Source organism: Vidua macroura, chromosome 23 (assembly GCF_024509145.1).
Source record: "Vidua macroura isolate BioBank_ID:100142 chromosome 23, ASM2450914v1, whole genome shotgun sequence".
Taxonomy (NCBI): Eukaryota; Metazoa; Chordata; class Aves; order Passeriformes; family Viduidae; genus Vidua; species Vidua macroura.
Window position 1 is genome coordinate 7,877,318 of NC_071593.1, and position 23,768 is coordinate 7,901,085.

The 23,768-nt window shown below is 51.2% G+C and overlaps 1 protein-coding gene across 4 annotated transcripts; it reads left to right on the top strand.

The window, feature by feature from the left end:
* Positions 1–295: 295 nt before the first annotated feature.
* On the top strand, positions 296–23,685 carry PIK3CD (phosphatidylinositol-4,5-bisphosphate 3-kinase catalytic subunit delta). 4 transcript variants are annotated; one of them, XM_053997319.1, is made up of 24 exons: positions 296–371; positions 5,923–5,996; positions 6,359–6,522; positions 7,903–8,131; positions 8,569–8,798; positions 9,579–9,758; positions 10,366–10,515; positions 10,792–10,881; positions 12,019–12,240; positions 15,014–15,110; positions 15,424–15,554; positions 16,172–16,231; positions 16,397–16,564; positions 17,021–17,142; positions 17,302–17,445; positions 18,029–18,128; positions 18,715–18,893; positions 19,081–19,190; positions 19,436–19,514; positions 19,767–19,934; positions 20,265–20,388; positions 20,549–20,694; positions 20,903–21,035; positions 21,569–23,685. In XM_053997319.1, the coding sequence occupies exons 3-24, from the start codon at positions 6,382–6,384 to the stop codon at positions 21,704–21,706; spliced, it is 3,141 nt and encodes a 1,046-aa protein (XP_053853294.1). In that variant the 5' UTR covers positions 296–371; positions 5,923–5,996; positions 6,359–6,381; the 3' UTR covers positions 21,707–23,685. The 4 variants fall into 4 exon arrangements, with proteins under 4 accessions (XP_053853294.1, XP_053853295.1, XP_053853293.1 ...); XM_053997320.1 differs by lacking the exon at positions 296–371 and adding an exon at positions 3,008–3,024; XM_053997318.1 differs by lacking the exon at positions 296–371 and adding an exon at positions 5,124–5,393.
* The last annotated feature ends 83 nt before the right edge of the window (positions 23,686–23,768 follow it).

Genomic DNA, 23,768 nt, shown 5'->3' on the forward strand with positions numbered 1-23,768 from the left:
GCCATTTTCCATCTCCCGTGCGGGCAGTTTCACGCACAGACGGGCACGCAGGACCTGCCCTCGGCTGTTGCGCGGCCCCGCAGCGAGCCGCGTGTGCCTCAGGCTCGCCGCCAGTGCGGCAGAGGGTGGCGGCCACGTCACGCTCCGGCCGCCCGGTGCGCCGGGCCGCCAGCGCCGGCATCTCCGGTGCGTGCGGGGCGGGGCGGGGGCACCGGGCCGGCGGGACCCGCGGGGCCGGGCCCGGGGCGGGGCGGACACGGCGGGCGCGGCCGCTCCGCCGCCCCTTTGCAGGCGGGGCCGGGGCGGCGCCGGAGCGGGGCCGGGAGCGCGGGAGCCCCGCAGCCCCCGGGACCCCCCGGCCGCCAGCGCAGGTGAGCGCCGGGACGGGGCCGGGGCCGGGAGCGGGGCCGGGAGCGGGGCCCGGGCGGGCCGGGGGCTCCGCGGAGCGCGGCCGGCGCTGCGGGGCCGCCTGCGGCAAATGCCGGCTCCGCTCGGGCGCCTTCAGCGAGCGGCGCTGCTCTCGGGAAAAGCGCTTCTGCCGTGGGCAGAGCGGGGCTTGGCGGAGCCGCTGACCCGCGGGGCTTGGCGGAGCCGCTGACCTGCGGGCTGCGCGGCCGGAGCCGCCCGGGAGCTGCCCGGGGGCCGCCCTTGGCGCTGTGTCCCCCGTGCTGGTGGCTGGGATGGATGGATGGATGGATGGATGGATGGATGGATGGATGGATGGATGGATGGATGGATGGATGGATGGATGGATGGATGGATGGATGGATGGATGGATGGCAGGCAGTGGGCCGGCTGTTTTGGCCAGTAACCACTCATCACCTGCCTGCCCACCCCGCGGGGTGCTGCCGGTGCCTGCCTGGCCTTCAGGTGGCTTTGGCACATGGCGCGTTGTCGCCACAATTGTCACTCCCGGGCTTGGGGAGTGGCAACACCTGGTCATCCAGACCTTCTCCGGCGTAGGGCTTGTGGTGCCTGGCTCAGCTGTTCACAGCCGTGTGGGTTTCTGCTGTGGGTCAGCTTTGGATCATGTTTTTGGCAGGGCATGAGAGTCTTTTAAGAGCTCCCAGAAGAGAGTCTTGAGCACGGCAGCTGTATGTGCCTGAGATGGGAACCTGAAGGTTGAATGTCATGATAGAAGTCATTAGAAATGCATGACTTGTTTTTTGTTTCCATCAACAAGATGGACTCGGGTTTCTGATATTGTGGAGCCGTTGGGAACAGTTGAAAAAACCTGATTTCAGCAACTTCTTCATCTGGAAGCTTTCGTTTATCACAACTTCCTCCAACTCCCAGGCTCTGCCTGTGTTAGCAGTAATAGCAAGGGTGCAAGGATCTCATATCACTTTGCCAGCATTTAAGAGTTACAACACCCCTCATGAGTTACAGGCTGTACTTGTGCATGTGAGAAAGCTGAAACACGGAGGAGTTTGTTGTTTGATGTTGTGCAGCAAACAATTGTCAGGTTTGGGAGCAGAGCTTTGCACAGTGTTGGTTTTTAAGCTTTTGCTTTAACCACTGAATATATGGTTTCCCACTAGGTAGTTCCTCAGGCAATACTGTGAACTTGCCTAAAAGCTGATTGGAAGTTTCCACCAAGGTTCTCAAGTCTCCCATCAGATGCTTTTCTCACTCTGTGATGTCTCTCTGTGGTGCCACTGTTTTACTTCCAGGATGAGGAATGGCTTTACATTTCTTTTTCTCTTAAGTTGCTTTACCTGAACTCCTCTTTCCCTCCCTCTGGCTATTGCTTCTGGTTGGATCTAAGGTTCTGCTGAGCCTGAACGATGGCGTATTGCTCTGATGCTCTTCTGGAGCTGGGAGGCCCAAAAACTGCAGCCTGTTTTTATCACCACACGTACATTCTGCTTTCCTATCTCTTCTCTTGCTGACAACCCCTTTCATCATCAGCCCTGCACACAAACAAGGTTATCCCCAGTTCAGATCACATTAGTGTAGTTCTGCTTCCATTACTTTTCACTGTGAGTCTGTTTTGTGGGAGAGTGTGTGTGTGTAAGGTGGGCATTGAACAATTTAAAAGCTCAAAGGAGTCTTTATTTCATTAAGGGAAGGGCCCAAGCCAAGGGATTCTTTAGCCCCAGTGGTTGTTTAAAGCTTGATCCTTGCAGTTTCCACATAACCAGAACACATCCATGGAAGGTGGGAAAATCCATGGTTCTCCAGTGACATCTTGATGCACAGAAGTTGCTGATTTTTGTTAATTAAGTGCTGGTTTGTATCAGCACCTCTGGTAGGGAAGGGGATGCTCTGTAGTGTTTCAGAGGCCTGAAGAGATAGGTTGTGGGCATTTTCATCCCTTGCCAGGGACAGTTCATGGTACAGCAACATCCATATAATGGTTTGTGTATGTAAAAGTCAGATTAATCAAGGGTTATGCAAGAAAAGGCATTGTCAAAGCAACATAACTGTGTGTCTGGTATGTAGAGCTGGATGAACAATGAGCTGCTGTTGAAAGAATGAGTGAATCAGTACAGGCAACTGTGTGGCAGGATAGGAGAGATCAGTGTACAAAATGGAAGCTGATAATATGAAAAAAAAAATATTTTATTTTTATATTTGGTAGAGGTAGAAGTCATATGGTGGTAAACTGAGTTAAGGAAATTCAAATATTCTAAACTAGGGTTTGAGGAAGTTAAAAAGCCAGGCTCTTGATTTTAGGGGTTGTTCAGTGCTTGGATGGTTTTCCACACTTTTCTAAGGGGTCCCCAGTGTTCTCCTGCCTAGTTCATGACCTGAGTTTGGCCCTCGTGGGTGTGTTGAAGGAGGAACCAGAGACAGAGCTGTGGTGCAGCCTGGGTCTGGACTGAAGGTGCCTGTCCCAGAGCTGAAGGAGAGCAGAGGTGGCCCCATGGCACGGCTGAGACTCGGATCCTGTTTTGCAGGAGGCTGCAGGAAGCTGTGATGGAAACATCTGTGGGCACAAGAGCAGAGTCTGACCTGCTGCACCAAAGGGAAGCAGCTCCAGCGAGGTTCTGCTGTGTGATGAAGTGACTGGCACTGGGTGTGAGTCCCCTGCCAGGGGGGAGCCCCCTCTCTCCGAGCTCCCATGTGCAGGCACAGCTTGACACACTTACCTGCTGCAGGATTCTTCCCAGTCTGTCTTGAAGGGCAATTTGGGGGGTACTTTTACTGTCAGTCAGCGCTCAAATGACTTGTCTGCAGTGTGGATTTGTTTTACCCTGTGACCCCAACCAAAAAATCAAGACCAAGCTCAAAACACTCTCAGAGCACACTGAAGTGCTGTGAGAGCTCAGAGCTGGTTCAGCTCTGCTGAGTGTACTGACTGTGTGCTAAAGCCATGTCAAACACGTGTGTGCCTCAAAATTCCGTGGTCTCCTCCCCCAGCCTAACCCATGCCTGCAATGAAAGTGACTTCCTGCAGTCTCCCACGCAGCACATTACCTGTGAGCTCTGCACTGCTCATTTCCTATAAGCTCGAGAGGTATTTTGGTAGTCCTGGGGTTTTGTAATTTTGCAATTTGTTTGTGGGTGTTGCAGCTTCCATGTCTGTCTGATGCTGCAGCCTTACAGAGGTTTGGGCAACGCTGCTCCATGTCTGATCTTGCTGGTTTTTTGGTTTTTTTTTTTTGTTTTTTTTTGCCTTTTCCTCTCCAAAGCAGTTGTATGTTGTAAACATCAGAGCTGTGGTTGATAAACTTCACAAGAGGAAATTTGTGTTAGTAGGTTTTATGTCGGCTGCTGGCTTGTTAAATACTGGCTGGGTGGTTTCAGATGTGTCTCTTGGACCCTGACACTCTGCACAAATTTACTTTTCCTCAGATTGCTCAGCTGTGTTCCCTCCTATTGCTGATGCTGTGCCTCTATTCTCTACATGACATCCAGTGAAATTGAGGTTTCATTTCTGTCCTGGTGCATGGACTCATCCCATGTGGACATCAGCTCTGCCTCGGCCAGCTCCCCTCTTTGCTAAGGATACACTTTTATTACCTGCACACTGACTGCTGCAAGGGGAAACCTTAAGGAGGGGAGAGCAGCCTGTAGCTTTCCTGCAGAGTAAAGAATAATGAACTGAGGCAAAGGCCACAGGGGAAGGAATTGCCTTCATCTAAAAAGTGAAATTTTGTCTCATGGTTATTTTCCTTCACTCCTTTTCCTGCCCAGTGATGAAGAGGTCTGGGCTTTAAAAATTGACAATTCTATTGGAGAATTTTTTTTTTTTTTTTTTTTTTTTTTTTTGGAAGACTGCTGCAGTGAGAGTATATCTCAATTTACTCCAGTAGAGTAAACCCTGCCAAAAAGGAGTGATGCTGCACTTGGCTGTTCACAAATGGCAGAAGGACCCAGAGAAAAGGGAATTGTAATTACTTGTATACATGAGGTCAAGATAGTGCAAACAAGGTTGGAGAACTCTGTACAGTTTCCCAAGGCAAAGGGGAAGAGGGAAGTCAGGCAGTGCAGGAACACCCCAGAGCTGGCCTCATGAAAGAATTGTCACATCAGATCTGGGCTCCAACAAGTAGAACGTTCTGAATTTAGCAATGGGAAGGGGAGAGACTTGGTAAATGATGTATTAGAAACCATGAAAGTCCAGAGTTATTCTTCCTTTGGTATATTCATGCCAGGTTCTGTTGAAAAAATCCTGCATCCTCTAAATCAGGGAGTTTGGAAAGACAAGGTGTTGAGCTTGAACTGACACTGTAGTGCTCATGGCTTAGGCAGGCACTTCATATTCTCTGGGATGTGGTGCCAGATGGAAATCCTCAGCAGAAGGAAGCAGCTCAGCCATGGCTGTGTCTCTGTCTCTGCTGGTCAGTAGAGTTGTGGTGGTTTGCTGATTCAGGCTGGGGTAGCAGATACACCAGAAACCTGCTGTTTTTATTGTTGATGGGCAGAGAACAAGGCCAGCTTGCTTTGCTTTATTCAAACTCGTAAGCCTTGCCTCCTCCCCCTTTGCTGCCCTCCCTGCAAGGCCGGGGTGGTTTGTGGTGATGCAGCCTCTGTGCTGAGGAAGCAGGACAGATAAAACACAGCTCATGTTTCTGGGAATCCTGACCTCACTGCTGACAGGGAAGTGGTGTGCTCCCAGGACCTGGCAGATAAGATGCTGGGCTCCTTGTGCTGGAGCCCAGGGCTGGCTCCTGAGGAGCTGCCAGCAGGACTTTGTGGTTTGGGAATCAGCAGCACTTTGCTCAGCTCCTTTCAAAGTCCCTACACCCACGGCTCCAAGCTGTATTTTAAGTTGTGAATGGGGAAATGTAGTGCTGGTTTCATGGGCTGAGGAGAAGGGACTCAGACTTGCTCAGGGCTGAGTTTGGAGCCGGGGCTGTGGAGCACCTTCCAGGCTGTGCCACTGGGATGTTCCTCTGCTGACCTGGCAGAAAAACTGCCAGGGGAGTTGCGAGGGAATTGAGGTGAGCTGGGTTCTCTGCTGCTGGGGTGGTTGCAGAGAATTAGTTGGAGCCACTTCCCTGTCTCTTGCTGGGAGCCAATGCCAGCAGTTCCAGAGTCTCCAGCACGTGGGGACACCAGGCTCTGCCACTTGTCATCTGCGCAGGAAACCGGAGGTTTTATTGCTGGGGCTTTTTGCTTGTGGGCAAATGGATGGAGACTTTGTTACAGGTCTTTGAGAAGGGAAATGTCTGACAGGCTGCTGGTGAATGCCTTTTGTTTCCTCCTGTGTTTGAAAACAGCAGTTTGTACCTGATAGCGTTCAGATCCTCGTTCTCTTTGCATTCCTTGGATGTGCTGAAGATGAATTGTAGCATCCTGCCAAGGGACAGGCTGCAGATGGAATTAACAAACTTATTCTGATTGCCTCACCCTTCAACTTCATTTTTCTATACTTGTAGAGGGGGGATGTACAGCAGAGTATTATTTGTTTGTATGTATAAAAACGAATGCATACTTGGAACCAGCAACAATTCTTTTTCCCTCTTGCAGACTGGAACTGAGCTCTGGAAAAACAAACTGGAGCTTGGAGCATGTGGCCTGAGGATTGCCTTACACAGCCAGGGGTAGGAACTTACCCTTGTTTCTCTTGGCTGCTTGGTCATAGATGAGCTATTGGGACAATGTCTTTGTTCTCCAGAGAAGCTCATTCTCTTATTTTTTTGTCAAATGCAGGTGTAGATGTTATATCCCGGCCTAGAAGGGATTAAGAAACTGTTGTACTGAAATAGAAGCAAATGCCATAGTTACATGTGGCTCAAAGGCACTGAACTGGAATTTTTCTAATTTACTAATTTATCCTGAGCTTTAAGGCTGTGCTGACCTTCCTTTCTTTGGGTTCTTTTGCACATTAATTTTCTACAGAGCCCAGCACAGAACTGAGCAAATGATATGTAGTCAACAGCAACAGTTTTCCCTTTTCTTGCAGGTGGTAGCCAAGAAGTGAGCAGGATGCCCCCAGGCATTTACTGCCCTACGGAATTCTGGTCCAAGGGGGAAAACCAAAACATCCAGGTGGACTTTTTGCTGCCCACAGGCATCTACTTAAACCTCTCAGTGCCCTGCAATGCCAGCCTGGGCACCATCAAGCAGGTAACAGCCTTGTACCAGCTGTTGGGTGACAGGTCTGTGCTACAGGGGCCCATCTACTCCAGAGTTCTGCCTCCAACAGCAGGCACTTAGGATGAGAGTAAAAAGAGGGATATGAAGTCATGTGAGAGTGCTATCCACAGGGATAAGCATCTTTGGGAACTGGGTAGTGTTGACAAGACTTGAGAAGCTCTTGGCTCCCGTCCTTGGCATCCTGACAGATTTCATGTTACTGGGGGCAAGTTACTTAACCCAGTTTTGTTTCCAGTGTGAGTAATTGCTGAGTTTCACAGGACCAGAGTCAGCAGGTGCTTACTGTGAGATGTTCAGGTGGCGCTTGTTTGAATGCTCAGGCTGAGGGATTAACATTGCCCGAAACAAAAGGCAAGCACGAAGAAAGGAAGCCAGTTAAAGGCACCTCCAAATAAACCTGCCCAGCACGAGCTGGAGCCACCAGACCTGGCTGAGGAGCAGCCCGGGGCCAGGGGGCTGTGAGGAGTTTGGGCTGTGCTCTGCCTTAGCTGTGTGCTGGGGGACAGGTGCTGGGGGACAGAGGGAGGGTGACAGCAGCAGGGTGACGGTGTGCAGGGTGAGGGCTGGCACAGGCCCTGGGGACAGCTGGGTGGCAGCACGGAGGGTGACAGTGTGTGCTGAGGGTGGGGGGTGACAGCAGCAGGGTGAAGGACGGTGACAGTGGCAGAGTGACGATGTGCAGGGTGACAGAGGGAGGGTGACAGCAGCAGGGTGAAGGAGGGTGACAGTGGCAGAGTGATGATGTGCAGGGTGACAGCGGCAGGGAGACAGCAGCAGGGTGAGAGAGGGTGACAGTGGCAGAGTGATGATGTGCAGGGTGACAGAGGGAGGGTGAGGGAGGGTGACAGTGTGCAAGGTGACAGAGGGAGATTGACAGTAGCAGGTGACAGAAGCAGGGTGACAGCAGGGTGACAGCAGGGTGACAGTGGCAGGGTGACAGCAGCATGGTGAGGCAGGGTGACAGCAGCAGGTGACAGCAGCAGGTGACAGCAGCAGGGTGACAGTGGCAGGTGACAGTGGCAGGGTGACAGTGGCAGGTGACAGCAGCAGGGTGACAGCAGCAGGTGACAGTGGCAGGGTGACAGTGGCAGGGTGACAGTGGCAGGGTGACAGTGGCAGGGTGACAGTGGCAGGTGACAGCAGGGTGACAGCGGCAGGGTGACAGCGGCAGGGTGACAGTGGCAGGGTGACAGTGGCAGGTGACAGTGGCAGGGTGACGGCAGCAGGGTGACAGCAGGGTGACAGTGGTAGGGTGACAGCAGGGTGACAGTGGTAGGGTGACAGTGGCAGGGTGACAGCAGCAGGGTGAGGCAGGGTGACAGCAGGGTGACAGCAGGGACCCTCCCGCAGGTGCTCTGGAAGCACGCGCAGTATGAGCCGCTGTTCCACATGCTCAGCGACCCCGAGGCCTACGTGTTCACCTGCATCAACCAGACGGCCGAGCAGCAGGAGCTGGAGGACGAGCAGCGCCGCCTCTGCGACATCCAGCCCTTCCTGCCCGTCCTGCGCCTCGTGGCTCGCGAGGGGGACAGGGCCAAGAAGGTCATCAACTCCCAGATCAGCCTGCTCATCGGCAAAGGTCAGCTCCCCCCGAGGGGCACAGGGGGCTCTGGGTGGCACACAGCCCATCCCGGGTGGCACACAGCCCGTCCCGGGTGGCACACAGCCCGTCCCGGGTGGCACACAGCCCGTCCCGGGTGGCCTGGCTGCCCACGGGGCCGTGCTGGGGGCTGGGGGCACCGGGACACCGGCAGGATCCGTCTGCTGGGGATGCAGAGGGAGCTCTGTCTGTGCACGGCCAGGGAAGGTGGTGCTTCCTGCTGCAGAGCCCTGGGCTGCGGGGACAGTGCCACTGCACATCGTCCAGCAGGGCTGCTGGCAGCTTGGCTGACTCTGCTTTGGGCCACGTGTTAAACACGCGCTCAGGGAGACTTTCACAGACGTTTGAGGAAAAGGCTCATTTCCCCCCTTGGCTGCAGATGCTTATTTTGCCTTCCTCTCTTGCTCTGCACCCAGGTTTGCACGAGTTTGACTCTGTGCAGGACCCGGAGGTGAGCGATTTCCGCGCCAAAATGTGCCAGTTCTGCGAGGAGAAAGCGGCGAAGCGGCAGCAGCTCAGCTGGGCAGCGTGGATGGAGTACAACTTCCCCCTGCAGCTGGAGCCCATGGCCAAGGGCCTCGGCGCTGGCTCTCTGCAAATCCCCACCAAGAACATTTTTGTCAACATCAAGTTCCAGTCTGGCGGGGTAAAGCACAAACTTTTCTGTCACAGTGTTTGACGGTTCTTGCTTTTCCTTTGGAAACCTCTGCGCGTGTGGAGACAGAGTAATGTGTGCCTGGACAGCGTTTCCATGTGTTCAGTGCTCACTCTCCAGATTGCTTTGCCTGTGGAGATGGCTGGGAGGGAGCTGTTCTCCCTCCTGAACGTGCACTGGGTGTACTGGTTAGCTGGAAGCTGAGCTTGCTGCGTGCACATGGGCTGGAAACCTTTCTGGGTTTGGGTAGGAAAGGAGCACAGAATCCAATACCTGACACTGTTTTGGAAGCTCAGGAGCCTGCTGAGCTCGTGCTCAGCAAACACTGCTTGCAGGCACTGCTCTGTGCTGCCCATGGGCCCCTGTTCCTGCCTCCTGCCTTGGCTCATGTTCTGCATCTTGTGCCTGGGCGTGGAGCAAGGTCACCCTGGCAGGAGAACAGCCTTCAGAGCAGTGTGTTTGAGCATGGGGACCCTTCCAGCCTCTGCCCCTGCTGGAATGACTGTGGGAAGGTTTCTAATGACTGGCAACCACATGAACTGGTGATTCTGCTGAAAACTGAAGTTCCTGATTTCCAGCCTTGTGCTTACACTGCTGAAATTTTCTCCTGCCCAGTTTGGCAAACGTCCCTACTTATCATAGGCTGGTGTGTGTGTGGTTGTACCTTCCCATGCTGCTCCTCGTTGCCAGCAGCAGGAATGTTGCTCCCTGTCTGTGCCCCTCCAGCCCTGTGCTGCTGTCTGACAGTTTGCTGTGTTGTTGGGATTGCAGGAGAGCTTCACGTTCCAGATCTCCCCCTGGGAGTTTCCCATCACCTTAATGAGCTATGCCATTAAGAAACAGGCCACTGTGTTCCGCCACGAGACCGTGCAGAAGCCAGAGGACTACACCCTGCAGGTGAATGGGAAATGTGAATATCTCTATGGGAACTACCCCCTGTGCCAGTTCCAGGTGAGCCTCGTGTCTTGCTTTATCAGTGGCTGTTCCCACATGGCCTTCTCTTGCTGGGGGCGTGGGCTGGGACATGTTTACAGTGCTGTTTGCAGGAGTGCAGCACATCAGAGACAGCACCTGGATGCTACTCAGGACAAAGGCTACTTTCAGCAACCTAACCAATCCTTATTTTTGGGGGGGCCAAGGGTCTAAGCCTGTCCCTGGGTGCCAAGTACTGTGTAAGTACATTTACAGACTGTGGTTCTGGAAATATCTGCTGGCTTGTATGGTGGGATGAGGGTTCTCCCATTGAAAGTTGGGCAAGTGATCCTGAATCATGTGCTCCTCTGGCAGGGCAGACTGCTGCTGGGAGCGCTGAATCCTCCTCAGTGTTTTCCCTTAATGCAGCCATTTGAGTCCATTGATGAAATGCCAGCTATAAAAGGCACTTCATATTCTCAGTTCTGGCAACATGAGGCCAGCGAGTTGCAGGTTTATAAAGCAACAGGGGATAATTGAGAGCTGGAGTTGGATTGTTGCTGTGTCCTTCCCTGAGTCCCTGCAGGGGTTCCTGCCTGGGCTGGTGGCTCTGGCGGGTGGCCTGGCTGACCCTGTCCCCTCTCAGCACATCCGCAGCTGCCTGCAGCGGGGCCTGACCCCCCACCTGACCATGGTGCACTCCTCTGCCATCATTGCCATGAGGGACGAGCAGACCAACTGCATCACCAGCCCCCCAAAGGCGGCCTCCAAGCCCCCCCCACTCCCCAAGAAAAAGGTAAAAGGGGACAGGGGCCCCTGGGCTCTCCCTGGGCTCGTGGGTGGGTGGACGTGCTGGTCGTGGCTGTGGGTGCTCCCTGTCCTTCTCAGGACAGGTTCCCAGCTGGGGTCTGGGGTGGGAATTTCCAGCCCCCTCCACAGCTTCCCTCGTTGTCCCAGGCTTCTTGCTCTTTTCTGCGGGACCCAAAAGCATGGAATGGGAGATGAGTTCTGGGGCTGACTTGAGAGGCCTTTGTTGTGTCTGTTTCTGATCAGAACCCCTTTCTCTTTCCAGCCAAACTATGGCTCTCTCTGGTCCTTAGAGCAGCCTTTCTACATCGAGCTGGTGCAAGGCAGCAAGGTCAATGCGGATGAGAGAATGAAGGTTGGTACTGCCTCACTCGGGGGGTTTGTATCTGTGCTTTCCCAGGCACACCCCTCTGGTTTGTGTGGGGAGGACAGTGGCTGGCAGTGCGATCTCACCTGCTGCTCTGGGGCTCCATTCAGCCCTTGGGCAGTCTCTGAACTGCAGCACAACAGGAATGGGGAGGGAAGTGGGCAGACAGCAGCCCAGCGTTAGGAGAGCTGCTGCACAGCAAACAGAGCTGCTGCCCTGAGGTAATGTACAGTGCTGGGCAGGGCAGGGAAACCCAGCTCAGAAGAGAGGGATGACTGAAAAAGGGAAGGCAGGAGGCAGCAGAGGCCTGGGATATGTGGGGTGTTTGCCATGAAGGGGGAGCAGGAAAATGAGGAGAAGCTGCCCTTTGGGAAAGGGAGGAAACTGGGCAAGAATGTGTCACATTAATCAATATGCAAGTCTGCATGAAGTGAGGAGATAACAATGCCCTCACTGAAGCTGAGTAAAGAGAGAGACTCCAGAACTGAGCGTCTCAGTGAATTGGGAAAGAGACAGGAGTGGGACACCCTGCTCCAGGAGTGGGACACCCTGCTCCAGGAGTGGGACACCCTGCTCCAGGAGTGGGACACCGTGCTCAGGAGTAGGACACCGTACTCAGGAGTGGGACACCCTGCTCAGGAGTGGGACACCCTGCTCAGGAGTAGGACACCGTACTCAGGAGTGGGACACCCTGCTCAGGAGTGGGGCACCCTGCTCAGGAGTGGGACACCGTGCTCAGGAGTGGGACACCCTGCTCCAGGAGTGGGACACCCTGCTCAGGAGTGGGACACCCTGCTCAGGAGTGGGACACCCTGCTCAGGAGTGGGGCACCCTGCTCCAGTAGTAGGACACCGTGCTCAGGAGTGGGACACCGTGCTCAGGAGTAGGACACCGTACTCAGGAGTGGGACACCCTGCTCAGGAGTGGGACACCGTACTCAGGAGTGGGACACCCTGCTCAGGAGTGGGACACCCTGCTCCAGTAGTAGGACACCGTGCTCAGGAGTGGGACACCCTGCTCAGGAGTGGGACACCGTGCTCAGGGGAGCAGCTGCCCTGTCCCATTCCCTCCAGCACACAAGGCAAGTCCCGCGGGCTCACGGAGTGCTGTCCTTCCTGCCCTCAGCTGGTGGTGCAGGCAGGGCTGTTCCACGGCTCTGAGATGCTGTGCAAGACCGTGTCGAGCTCGGAGGTGAGCGTGTGCTCGGAGCCCGTGTGGAGGCAGCGCCTGGACTTCGACATCAGCGTCTGCGACCTGCCCCGCATGGCGCGCCTCTGCCTCGCCCTCTACGCCGTCGTCGAGAAGGCCAAGAAGGCTCGTTCCACCAAGAAGAAGTCCAAGAAAGCTGTAAGTGAAGCCAGCCTGGGGCTGAGCCAGGCTGGCCGGGGCTGCAGAGCACGGGACACCAACCTGAACCGAGTGGCCTTTGCTTTCCGAAAACTTCACGTTAATAAAGCAGCTTACAGAGCAATGGCCAATAACTTCTTCAGCAGGAACAGGAAGCTGAGAGGTGGCTGCCTGTAAGAAAGGCTGTTTATATGCAATTTCTTTAGAAAGACTGTTGAGAAACATACCCAGCATCTGACTGGACCTAAAGAGGAATCACTTATCTTGGTGTCCCTGTTTCACTCTTCTGCAACTTCCTTGTTTTGTAGTTGAGGTTAAACCATCACCTCTGTTGCATTTTCTTTCCAACAAGGTCTTTCCTGCAAATCCCCAGTGGAGCAAATTACCAGCTAGGGAGGGGGAATGAACTGAGGAATGTAAACATTGGTTATGGCAAAGCCTTAGGCAAGGTAAAATTAAAGTGCAGATTCTTCAAGGTTCAGGTGTTGCAAACTGACCATAGAAAGTGTTAAATCACCTTGGAAGCTCTTGATTTGAGCATCTCAATCAGAGATAGTGATATTTCTCACTTTCCAAAACTTCTAGCCCATTAATGATTCAGTAACTGAAAGCAGATCCAACTGCAGCCTGTAATTGAATTGCTGATTTCCCAGAGTTGTAACGTAAGCCTCGAGCTCTTTTCTTTATGAGCAGCAAAGGCATTTGTGCCTCTGCAAATTATTGTTTCTGTGACCACAAAGCCTGTTCTCCTGCCTTAAGGAGAGGGTTACTCATGCCATCTGTGCTAGAGGTGCAGAGGAATGAGGCACTGATGAGTGTGACACAAGATTTCAGTTCTGCTCACTCCTCCTCGCTGTTGGGAGGTTCACTGAGCTTTGTTGTGCTGACATCAGTGGGGTTCTCAGGGTTACTGTGCAGTCATGTCTGGGAGCAACAGCCAGCTCGTGAATCCTGCTTGTAGGGACTGATTTCTGGGTTGAAGACTTCAGACTGGAAACATTCCGAGGCCAGGATCAGGATTAACAGTTTTATTGTTGGGTTTCTTTTTTATTTAAGAATAGCAGAACCCCAGCTCTTGCTGGAGGCTTTTGCTGGACAGAAGATCTGATTCATCCACAGGCTGGATGTTTGTGGTAACACTGGAATAATTTTCAGTTTTGAAGCAGTCAGAAGGAAATCTTGCTGTTCTGATTGACAAAACAGAATCAGTCTGTTTAGCTGAGTTGTTAGGAGGATCTTATTCCTGTGTGTTCTGGTGCTGGGGAAAGGTGGGTGCATTCTGATGAGCTTTTAGTATAAAATCACAACATTCACTACAGCTGAGCACTGCAAAAAGGAATTTTTCCCCATGGTGAGCTACAGCTCTGAGTGAAGTGCCCAGAAATAATTTCAAATGATTGGTAAGGGCAGGTTACAGAGTGCACCCTGATTTTTGTTTGTTTTGATTGTTATTTTTTTTCCCTTACTCAGAGGTTAATTCCATACATGTTGCTTATATGCAGAGTGTCCAGAGCAGATAGCTGGGACTAAATAATTTACTACCACAAAAGCAGGCATGTTTGCAGGCTGACTGGATGAGTCAGAGGGTTAATGTCACCCAGAGGGTTGACTTTCTCTAAATCATGCAGGAGATGGCTGTCTTTAGAATGCTGGATCCTTGTTTTGCTGGACCTTATCCACCAGAGATCTTGCCTTGTGTTTTGGCAGGCTCTGAGCTGTGGTTAGATGTCATTTACTCTGTTAGAAAAGGTTATTGCTGGCAGTGGTGTTTTATTTGGCTTTTCCCTGTTGTCTGGAAGCTGATGTCTCAAATGTGATTTCACTGAAGATATTTGGAGCTCCAAGGTTTGTGAGGGGCCGCTTGGAAGTGACTCATTTTGTCACGTTAGAGGGAAGTGGGGGCTCTGTTACCTCCCCCACGTGCTGGGGTGTTCTGAGGCTGCTGCATTGTCTGGAGTGCCCCAGTGGAACCAGATGTGTCTCTGTGCTTCCTTCCATCGTGGCCCTGTTTGTGGGTGCAGATGCAGAATTTCTGCCATGTAACCCCTTTTCCAGTGGCTTTCTGTGCTTGGGCCATGGTGTGATCTGAGTGCTGCTGCATGAGGTAAAGTGTTCCATTTGGGGAACCTGACTGCAGGAAAGCTGAGCTCACTCCTGGAATGTGTCTGCTCCGGGGCTGGGAGCTGGGTGAGGGCAGGGGATGGGTTCTTTGTCTTGGCCGTGTCCCAGTCACTTTACTTGCTGGAGTCTTCCTCCTCCAAAATGAGGCTGGGTGGGATTTGTGGGGTTTATTTTGGGGGTGTGGTGAGGGATTGGCAGCATAAAATTTGATTTCTATAGATAGTGTTTATTATTGTACAAAGAGGCCAAGCCTTTTTTTCCTATTATGAGCTCTTTCCAGCATCCTTTGTCTCGTTTTCCAAAATCGTGCCTACTCTGTGTTCCCTGTTTCAAAATTAAAGTTCTTCCCCCTGCCCTCAAATTGTGAAATATATGAAATATGTAGTAGTTCCTTCAAATATTGAGTGTAGAGTAGCAAAGCCTTATTGGAAAATTAGAGACCCTTCAGCTTTGCCAGATATCAGGTCTGAAAACACGTTTGTGGGGAGCGTTTGGTGCCATTCAGCACCACACAAAAGACCCCAGGTTTTGGCAAGTGCCTGATGCCACCTTGTACTCTTAAATGTGGAGAGTTCAGCAGGTGAGCAGGCAGGGTGTCCCTTTGCAGGGGGATCTGTGTCAGTGCTTCCCCACGAGTGTGCTCTCCCTGCAGGACTGTCCCATCGCCTGGGTCAACGTGATGCTCTTCGACTACAAGGACCAGCTGAAAACAGGGGAGTGCTGCCTGCACATGTGGTCCTCCTTCCCAGGTATGGCAGGAGAGGGAGCTGCTGTCCTTTGGCATCCTCAGTCTCCCCCAGGAAGCGGAGTGGCCACTGCTCTGTGCTGTGATGGCAGCTGAGCCCTGCCAAGGCAAGGCTTTGTTGAGCTTGGCTTTGCACCTGAGAGGTGGCTGCTCACCTGGGGCTGTCACCTGGCCCTCACTGGGGAAGGCTCAGGAGGGTGAAGTGCTCGTGGCCAGACAGTGCCCAAGGCAGTGCCCAGGGACAGTCTCTGCTCTGCTTTCTGCACCAAAGCTTCGCACGATTTGGGCTCACGGGTTTTGTGTACTTTGTTTTTCAGATGAGAAAGGGGAACTTCTGAACCCCATGGGCACAGTGCAGTGCAACCCCAACACAGAGAGTGCAGCAGCCTTGGTCATCTGCTTCCCCAGCGTGGCAGCACATCCTGTGTACTACCCGTCCTTTGAGCAGGTGGGGCACAGGGAAACTTTTAGGAAGAAAAATGGGCTGTCCCTTCCAGTGGGGAGCCTCTGGGGCAGCCATCTACAGGGACTGGGTGCAAGCAGACTTGATGAATAGATATTGTTAACTGAAAATTTCACTTTCTCCTCTTACCTAATGGACCTTTGAGTGAATACTTACCCAAGCTCTGAATTACTGAGGTAAATAAATGAGTATTTGTTTAAAAAATGGGTTTAACTGAGCTGCCTTCAGACTGCATTAGGCTCTGTAGGAAGGAAGAGGAGTTAAGGGGGAATGAGTGAAAGTAGGCAGCTCCCTCCCTTGCAGCAGAGTGATAACAGTGTGTGTGAGGTGGGGATTTTCCATCTGTCACTGCAACTGCCCAGACAAGTGGAGGAAGAGATGTGCCTGTAGAGGGGAGGAAGGAGATGTGCTCTGTGCTCCCCAGGAGGCAGGGTCTGGCTCAGAGGCTGTGCCAGGGAGGAAGGGGAGATGGCAGAGATGGCAGGTGACTGACCTCCAACGCAGCATAAATGCCTGAAGTGGTGGTGACTGCAATTACAGGGGAAGTGAGGAGCCTTTCTCACCCTATTTTTTTTTTAAATTTATCTTTATTTGTGTCCCAGCTGCTGGAGTTGGGAAGGAATGGAGAACAGCCCCGAGCTGCCCCAGAGGATTCTGAGGAGGTGAGTCTTCTGGCATCAGTTTTCAGCTGCCTGCCAGCCTGGTTTTGTGGACTGGTTGTTTCCACCTTACCCCCTCCCAGCATTTTTCCCCCAGCTGGGTCGTGCCCCAGCCCTGCGGGGTCTCTGTGAGCTGAGCAAGCCCAGAGTGTGCTCTTTGCTGTGCAGAAGCTGCAGCTGAAGGAGATCCTGGAGCGGAGGAGCCACACGGAGCTGTACGAGCACGAGAAGGACCTGGTGTGGAAGATGAGGTACGACATCCGTGACCAGTACCCGCAGGCCCTGGCCAAGCTGCTCGTCATCACCAAGTGGAACAAGCACGAGGATGTTGCCCAGGTGAGGATGTTGGGGCTGGCAGCCAGGGCTCCTTTTTGGGTCCATCTTTCAGTGTCTATGTTCCTGTGCTGTGTTTGGGAGCCCGGCTGAGCTGGGATGTTTCACAGGTCTGGCTCTTCTGGGCTCTGTTTGGTTCTGGGGGCTGTCCCAGATTCACTACTAGCCAGCAAGGTCTTGTTTATCCCTTCAAGAAACTGGAGGCAAAAAAAAAAAAAAAACCAAACCTGTATAATTCTTGGAAAAAAACATATCTGGATTGAATATTCTTAAATGATAGTAAGAGATCAGCACAAGCCACCTCAAAGGATCAGTTTTTGACCTGGTATCTGCAAACTTGCTGTGAGGCATCTATAAATAGTGACCCTCTGTAAGGAGCTGCTCTTTCATCTGTAGAATTTCAGATTGTCATAAAAACCTTGTTCCTTTTTTTAGCTCTTTTCTTTTTGGTCATTACAGATGATTTCCCTGCTTCAGACCTGGCCAGAGTTGCCTGTCCTGAATGCCTTGGAGCTGCTGGATTTCAGCTTTCCTGACCGTTACGTTGGCTCCTTTGCTATCAACTCCCTGAAGAAGCTGACGTAAGTGCTGTCCCCAGGGGAGAGCAGAGCCCTTTCTATTTCTGCCCAGGGCTGCTGAGGGGCTGTGAACAGGAGTGACAGCCTTGTCTTTGCAGCTCTTACAAGAACAGTTATGGCAGTGAAGACAAGGCTGTGTTTCGTGTTCCTTTCTGTCCACAGGGATGATGATGTGTTCCAATACCTGCTGCAGCTTGTCCAGGTGCTCAAGTATGAATCCTACCTAGACTGTGAATTAACCAAGTTCCTGCTGGAAAGGGCATTATCCAACCGCAAGATCGGCCACTTCCTCTTCTGGCACCTGAGGTGAAGAGAAATGTTTTAGGCTTTTTCTCAGTAATCAAGGGAAACCAGCATTTACTGAGTCCTTCATTGCTTTGTGATGTGGGAACTGCTACTTTTTTACTCAGTAAGAATTATTCCAGGAGGACACACTATTGTTTTTTTATTAATTTCTTTTTGTGTTTTGTCATCGTAGTGGTGATGTTTGGGTTAGGTTCTGTTCTCAGAATTTCTATATATTTGTGAGTATATACACACATGCCTCTGAGCTGGAATTTGCTTTGTGCTTCCATGGCCACCTGCCAGCTCTGAGCCATAAGCTCTGAGCTGTTCTTGCTCCCCAGGTGATGTTCTCAAAGGAGGGGTTGGGGATTGAATCACCCAGAAAGATGTTTCATCACCTCCAGCAATGATTTTCCTCCATCACCTTCTGGGGTGGGGGCATTTTTTTTTCCTTCCCCACGACACAGGATCTAACCAGCAGCCAGTGCTGTGCTGTGGTTCCCCCGTTGCTGGTGCCATGTGAAGGGGACAGTGAAGGGGACAGAGGGTGACTCTGCAGGGAGCCAGCTCTGCTCTAACTGCCTCCTGCCTGCTCCCTGCCCAGGTCAGAGATGCACGTGCCCGCCGTGTCCCTGAGGTTTGGGCTGATCCTGGAAGCGTACTGCCGGGGCAGCACCCACCACATGAAGGTGCTGATGAAGCAGGTACAGATTGCTTTGGGCTAGTTCTCAGCTCTTGGCTTTCCCAAATTCATGTTACCAGTGCTACGAGGAAAGCCTGGGGAGGGCTGTTGGTTTTGGTGTGTCCTGGAGATCCCCAGCACGTGTGGCTCTGCTCGTGCCTTGCTCACCCACAGTCTGTGTCCAGAACGGTCTGAAATGTGCAGACACTGCTGTTGTTAGATCAGCTGGGTGAGGTGGGAGCTGATCACAACCACAACTCCCCAAAAGCATTTAAGTTTAATGCTGGGCTCTAGGGCTCATCCTCTGCGCTTTGCCAGCCAGGGCACCTCACTTCTTCCTTTGGTGTTTGGTAATGTGCTTTATTCCTGCTGCAGTCATTACCTTGCAATGCATTTGTGCCCAGCAGAGTATCCACAATTAATGTTGGATCTTCCTCAAGCAGATACTACCAAATTTGTTTTGCTGCAGTGTGTGAAATTGCTACAAATTGAAGAGGAAGTAAGAGATGGAACCAAGGTTTACATTTCACAGGAGATTTTAATGCTTTTTCAACTTTCTCCAGGAATTTCCTATTTGTTAACCCTGTTTCATCCCTCCCTTTTTTCAGGGAGAAGCACTGAACAAGATGAAAGCTCTGAATGACTTTGTGAAAGTGAGTTCTCAGAAGGCCACCAAGCCTCAAACCAAGGAGATGATGCATATGTGCATGAAGCAGGAAACCTACAGGGAAGCCCTTTCCCACCTCCAGAGCCCCCTGAACCCCAACATTATCCTCGCTGAAGTCTGGTAAGGGAGAGATCTGCACCTCTGAATTTGTGTGAATTCTGTGCTTTGTTTCACACTGGAGCCAGGCTTTGGGTCATCCCAAGGTTCTTTCCTCATGGAAGTCCCAAGTCCATCAGTAGGACTGGCAGCTTGCATGGCTGATATTTTAATAGATGGAAACTGAGGGTAATATTTTTATTTTCTCTAGTGTGGATCAGTGCACCTTCATGGACTCCAAAATGAAACCTTTGTGGATTGTGTTTAATAATGAAGAGACAGCTGGAGGTGGAGTGGGTATAATTTTTAAAAATGGAGATGGTAAGTCTTTATTATGCTTGTGAAAAGATACCTTTTAGTCTCAAGTACTTACTGGGGTGAGTGGGCCTAAATCTGGACCATTAAGATGTTGTGTAAATTAGGAACTTGGATATTCTGGGGGGACTTTTTTGGTAGTAATCTCAAAATACATATTAACTCCTGTCTATATTTCACCTGCTTCCCCCTTTAATTAAGATTTGAGTGCAGTGGTAACTGGATACCTTTTCCTCTGTAATGCTGCCCAGATCTGCGCCAGGACATGCTGACTCTGCAGATGATCCAGCTGATGGACATCCTGTGGAAGCAGGAGGGCCTGGACCTGAGGTGAGCAGAGTGCACACAGCTGTCCTCCTGCACTGACCCTCAGGGGTGGCCAGGCTGCTTTCTCTGCAAGCTCCTTTTGCCCCCAGCAGCTCTGTCTGGTGTTCTGGGAGCAGCTGGGCAGCTGCTGTGGGGCTGGGGAGCAGAACTGCAGAGTAGAAAGGGAGGGGACAGGGCAGGCAAGGGACAGGTTTAAATCACCACCACGCCTTTGTGGGCAGGATTTCAGTGGAAGGGTTTCTTTCATCTCTGCAGGATGACCCCTTATGGCTGCCTCTCCACAGGAGACAAGACGGGGCTGATTGAGGTGGTCATGCACTCGGACACCATCGCCAACATCCAGCTCAACAAGAGCAACATGGTGGCCACGGCTGCCTTCAACAAGGACGCTCTGCTGAACTGGCTCAAGTCCAAGAACCCGGGGTGAGGGGCTCACCTTTCCCTCCCTGCTCCTTTTCCTTCAGCTCTGCACACCTCCAGGCTGTCCCACCCGGGCTGTGGCTGCTCCCCTGCCTGGCACACCTGGAGGCCTCGTGTGGATCTCCTTTCCATTGAGATTGTGGACACCACGTTCTTCAGAGCCCTTCAGTTACAGACAGTTCTTGCAGCTCATTTTTGTAAAGCCTCCAGAGAGCACTACAGGAGTCCAAACAAGCTTCCCTCCCTTCTCCTGCAGCTGAAAACAGCTCTCCCCATGGGGCAGTACTGGACTCCAAAGTAAAATTACCTTTCACTCTTTCTTACCCTCTCTAGAGATGCCCTGGACCAAGCCATCGAGGAGTTCACCCTGTCCTGTGCTGGGTACTGCGTGGCCACCTACGTGCTGGGCATTGGGGACCGGCACAGCGACAACATCATGGTCCGGGAGACGGGGCAGGTAACCCCAGAGCACCTGGGCACGGGGGAGCCCTGGGCAAGGCCACCCTTCTCTCCCAAAGCCCTATGGCCAGCATCTGCTCAGTGCACTGACTGAAGAGAACTCAACACTGAGCAGCTGAAAGAGGTAATATCCTGATTTTTTTTTTTTTTATTTGTAGCTCTTCCATATTGATTTTGGTCACTTTTTGGGGAACTTCAAGACTAAATTTGGTATTAATAGAGAACGAGTCCCTTTCATCTTAACCTACGACTTTGTGCATGTCATCCAGCAAGGAAAAACTAACAACAATGAGAAGTTTGAAAGGTAAGTGCTGGGAGTTAAACTTGACTTCAGCTTTTGAAATTCTGAATTTTTAGTATTTATTTCCACCAATATGCAGCTTATAGCTGCCTGTACAGATGAAAGTAAATAAATTATTAACTGGCGAGAGCAGGGTTCAGACTGCTAAAACGCTTTACAAAATGGTGGAGTTTGCAGTCCTCACTCCTTTGGCTGGTCTTTGCTCCTGCAGGTTCAGGGGTTACTGTGAAAGGGCCTACATGATCCTGCGGCGCCACGGGCTCCTCTTCCTGCACCTCTTTGCACTGATGAAGGCTGCTGGGCTGCCAGAGCTCAGCTGCTCCAAAGACATCCAGTACCTAAAGGTAAGAGGCAGAGCCCACGCAAGGGGTTGAAACTGAGCACCTGCTTTTGTGGCTGGGTGAGGAGGAGGAGTTCACTGTGCAAGGCCAGATTCTTAGAAGCAGATGAGCTCCAGAATGGCGAGTGGATGTCCAATGCCCCTGTGCAGGACATCAGAAATGCCAGGTCCTGGTGCTCAGAAACCTCTTCAGGTTCTTCACCACGAAGGCAGCAGGTGCCCACTGGCAGGGAAGGAGGCAAAGCCCTTGGTTCTCATTTCCTAGTTTGCCTCCTGAGTCATAACCACCCATCCCTGGCAGCTGCAGAACACTTTGTACAAGAGCAATACAGAATCTGCTCTTTCCCTGCACCAACAGAAGCAGAGGGTGCAAGTGTTTATCAGAGAAAAAGCCTCCTGCAACCGCAGGAACAATTAAAAATAATTGATGGCTACTCCATTCCTCCTTTCAGTGAAGTAATTTCTTATGAATAAATGTCTTACTGGTGGAGCAGTGACTTGTTCAGTTGTGCACTGATTTGTGCCTCCTGCCTACAGGATTCCCTGGCCCTTGGGAAGACTGATGAGGAGGCACTGAAGCACTTCAGAGTGAAGTTTAATGAAGCCCTGCGGGAGAGCTGGAAAACCAAAGTGAACTGGCTGGCACACAACGTGTCCAAAGACAACAGGCAGTAGAGCAGGAGCTGCCCCTGCCCAGGAGAATGGAACAGCCCCAGCACTGACAGACAGGTGCCTAAAGACTGAACAGTGGTGCAGTGTGGAAGATCCCCCACCTCTGATTCCCAGAGATCAGACATTGCTGCATGACTGAAAAACTGTTGGCCTGTCCTCAGCCACACCACTGTGGCTGCTGTACATCTTTGGGGGACAAGGGAGAGACGTGAGGCAATAAAACTACTGCATACAGTAAAGGTAGGTAGAGGTACTGTACCCTTGAGAACTCCTTGAGCTTCAAATACATGTTTCAATGGGAGAGTTGAGGCAGTTGTAACATCCCTCCAGTGTGCTAATGTCTGTATTTCTATTTTCTGGAAAATTTAGCTGAGCAGAGATCCCCCAATGCCTGTAGCCTATCTTCTAGAACACCACTATTACAGCTTAGAGGCATTAACTTCAGCATGTGGTCACTCCTGCCCTGTGTCAGTGTCCACTGAGGTGGGTCAAAGCACACCAAAGCTGACTTGGACAAATGGTTTTACTCTGCCTTGAGACAGGATAAAAACATCCATGCTGTTATATTGCTTTCTGTCTGCTCCAGAGGCCAAAGTGTTCTGAAACTGAGCTGGAACTCAGCTACTGCTGTCTAGAACTGATGGCACAAAAGCAGCTTTGGGGTGGCCACTGGATCAGGTACTTTGCTTCCCAAAGTTAGGCTTCAGTTGAGCCTCAAGTAACTCCTGCATTTCTGCTTTTATTTTGGTTTCAAACCTGAAAACGCTAAGATTGCATTTTCACATTAAAGTACTTACTGCTTTTCATAAAAGATGTTAAGCTGTGAGGTCTGTTCTGGTTTGGATCTATTCATACAAACCCTGTTGCCTCTCAAGCACCTGTTGGTAGAAGCAGCAGTTCTGGCACAGAAGACACCTCATTTCAATTTAATCTAACCCTGGGAGAGCCCCTTTTCCTCCACCTTCAGATGATACTGTGACTGAAGCACTCAGGCTCTAACATCTGCTTTGGTACTAGAGGGAAGTACTGCAGGATTTAGAGCTCTGTGCAGGCTGATCAGTGAGTCCTGTGCCTCTGCTCCATTTTAGAGAGTAAATATTGCTATTTCCTTGCTTATTAAACTAATTTACAGAGCAAAAAGTAGGCAAAAAAAAAAAATCTTGGGTGCTGTGCAAGGTGAGATGCACTGAAACCACAGCCCCGATCTGGTTCTTGTGGAAGACACTACAATTCCAGAGCTGCAAAAGCAATTCTCTTACAGTGCCAGAGCCTGCACTGGCACCCTGCTCTCCTCAGTCCCTCCAACTCTCACAGCAGAAAGGCCAGGCCCTCGCAGATTTCAGAGCAGTGGCTCCTGTCCTGTCCCTCACTTTGAGAAGTGCAATAACACAAAGGTGTATCAGTATCAACTGCAAGAACTGAGCACAGTTTTACAGAGATTACTTAGTCTGGAAAACTTGACTTACCTAGGAGCAGTAAAAATTCAGTGAGTCATCGTGTGGACCTTCTTCCTTGTACACCCTGGGAGAGTATCTTGGATAAATCTCTGAAGCTCTGTTGGGTCAGCAAAGAGCCTTTGACTCCAAATTCACAAAGCAGCAGCAGCTCACCTGATGGTTCAGCAAGCTGAACTGTACTAAAGATTGAAACTTAGAATTTTCAAAAATGTTCCATTTCATTACAAGTGGCTTCTCATTTTTATAAATATGCTCAGAATGATAGACCTATTTCTATTTATTTAGAGATGTTTCTGTCATTATTTTTTTTTAACTCTGTACAAACTGATTGTGCTTATTCTGTTGCCTTTGAAAAAGAAGTATTTTTTTAAGCCAAACCGTGGTTCTGCAAGAAGAGAATGTTTACATGTTTAGCTTTTCAGTTGCATTAGGTACATGTTTTGTAAATAAGAAATAAAAGATATTGACAAATTGTACACAAATGCTGCCAAGTCCTTCTGTGCTTGAGAACAATGACCACAGAACTCTCCTACTCCCCCAGCAGAGGCAAATTAACACAGTTTATATAAGTGGATTCTATTTTGTTTCAGTCAGGAAAATAAAAATGC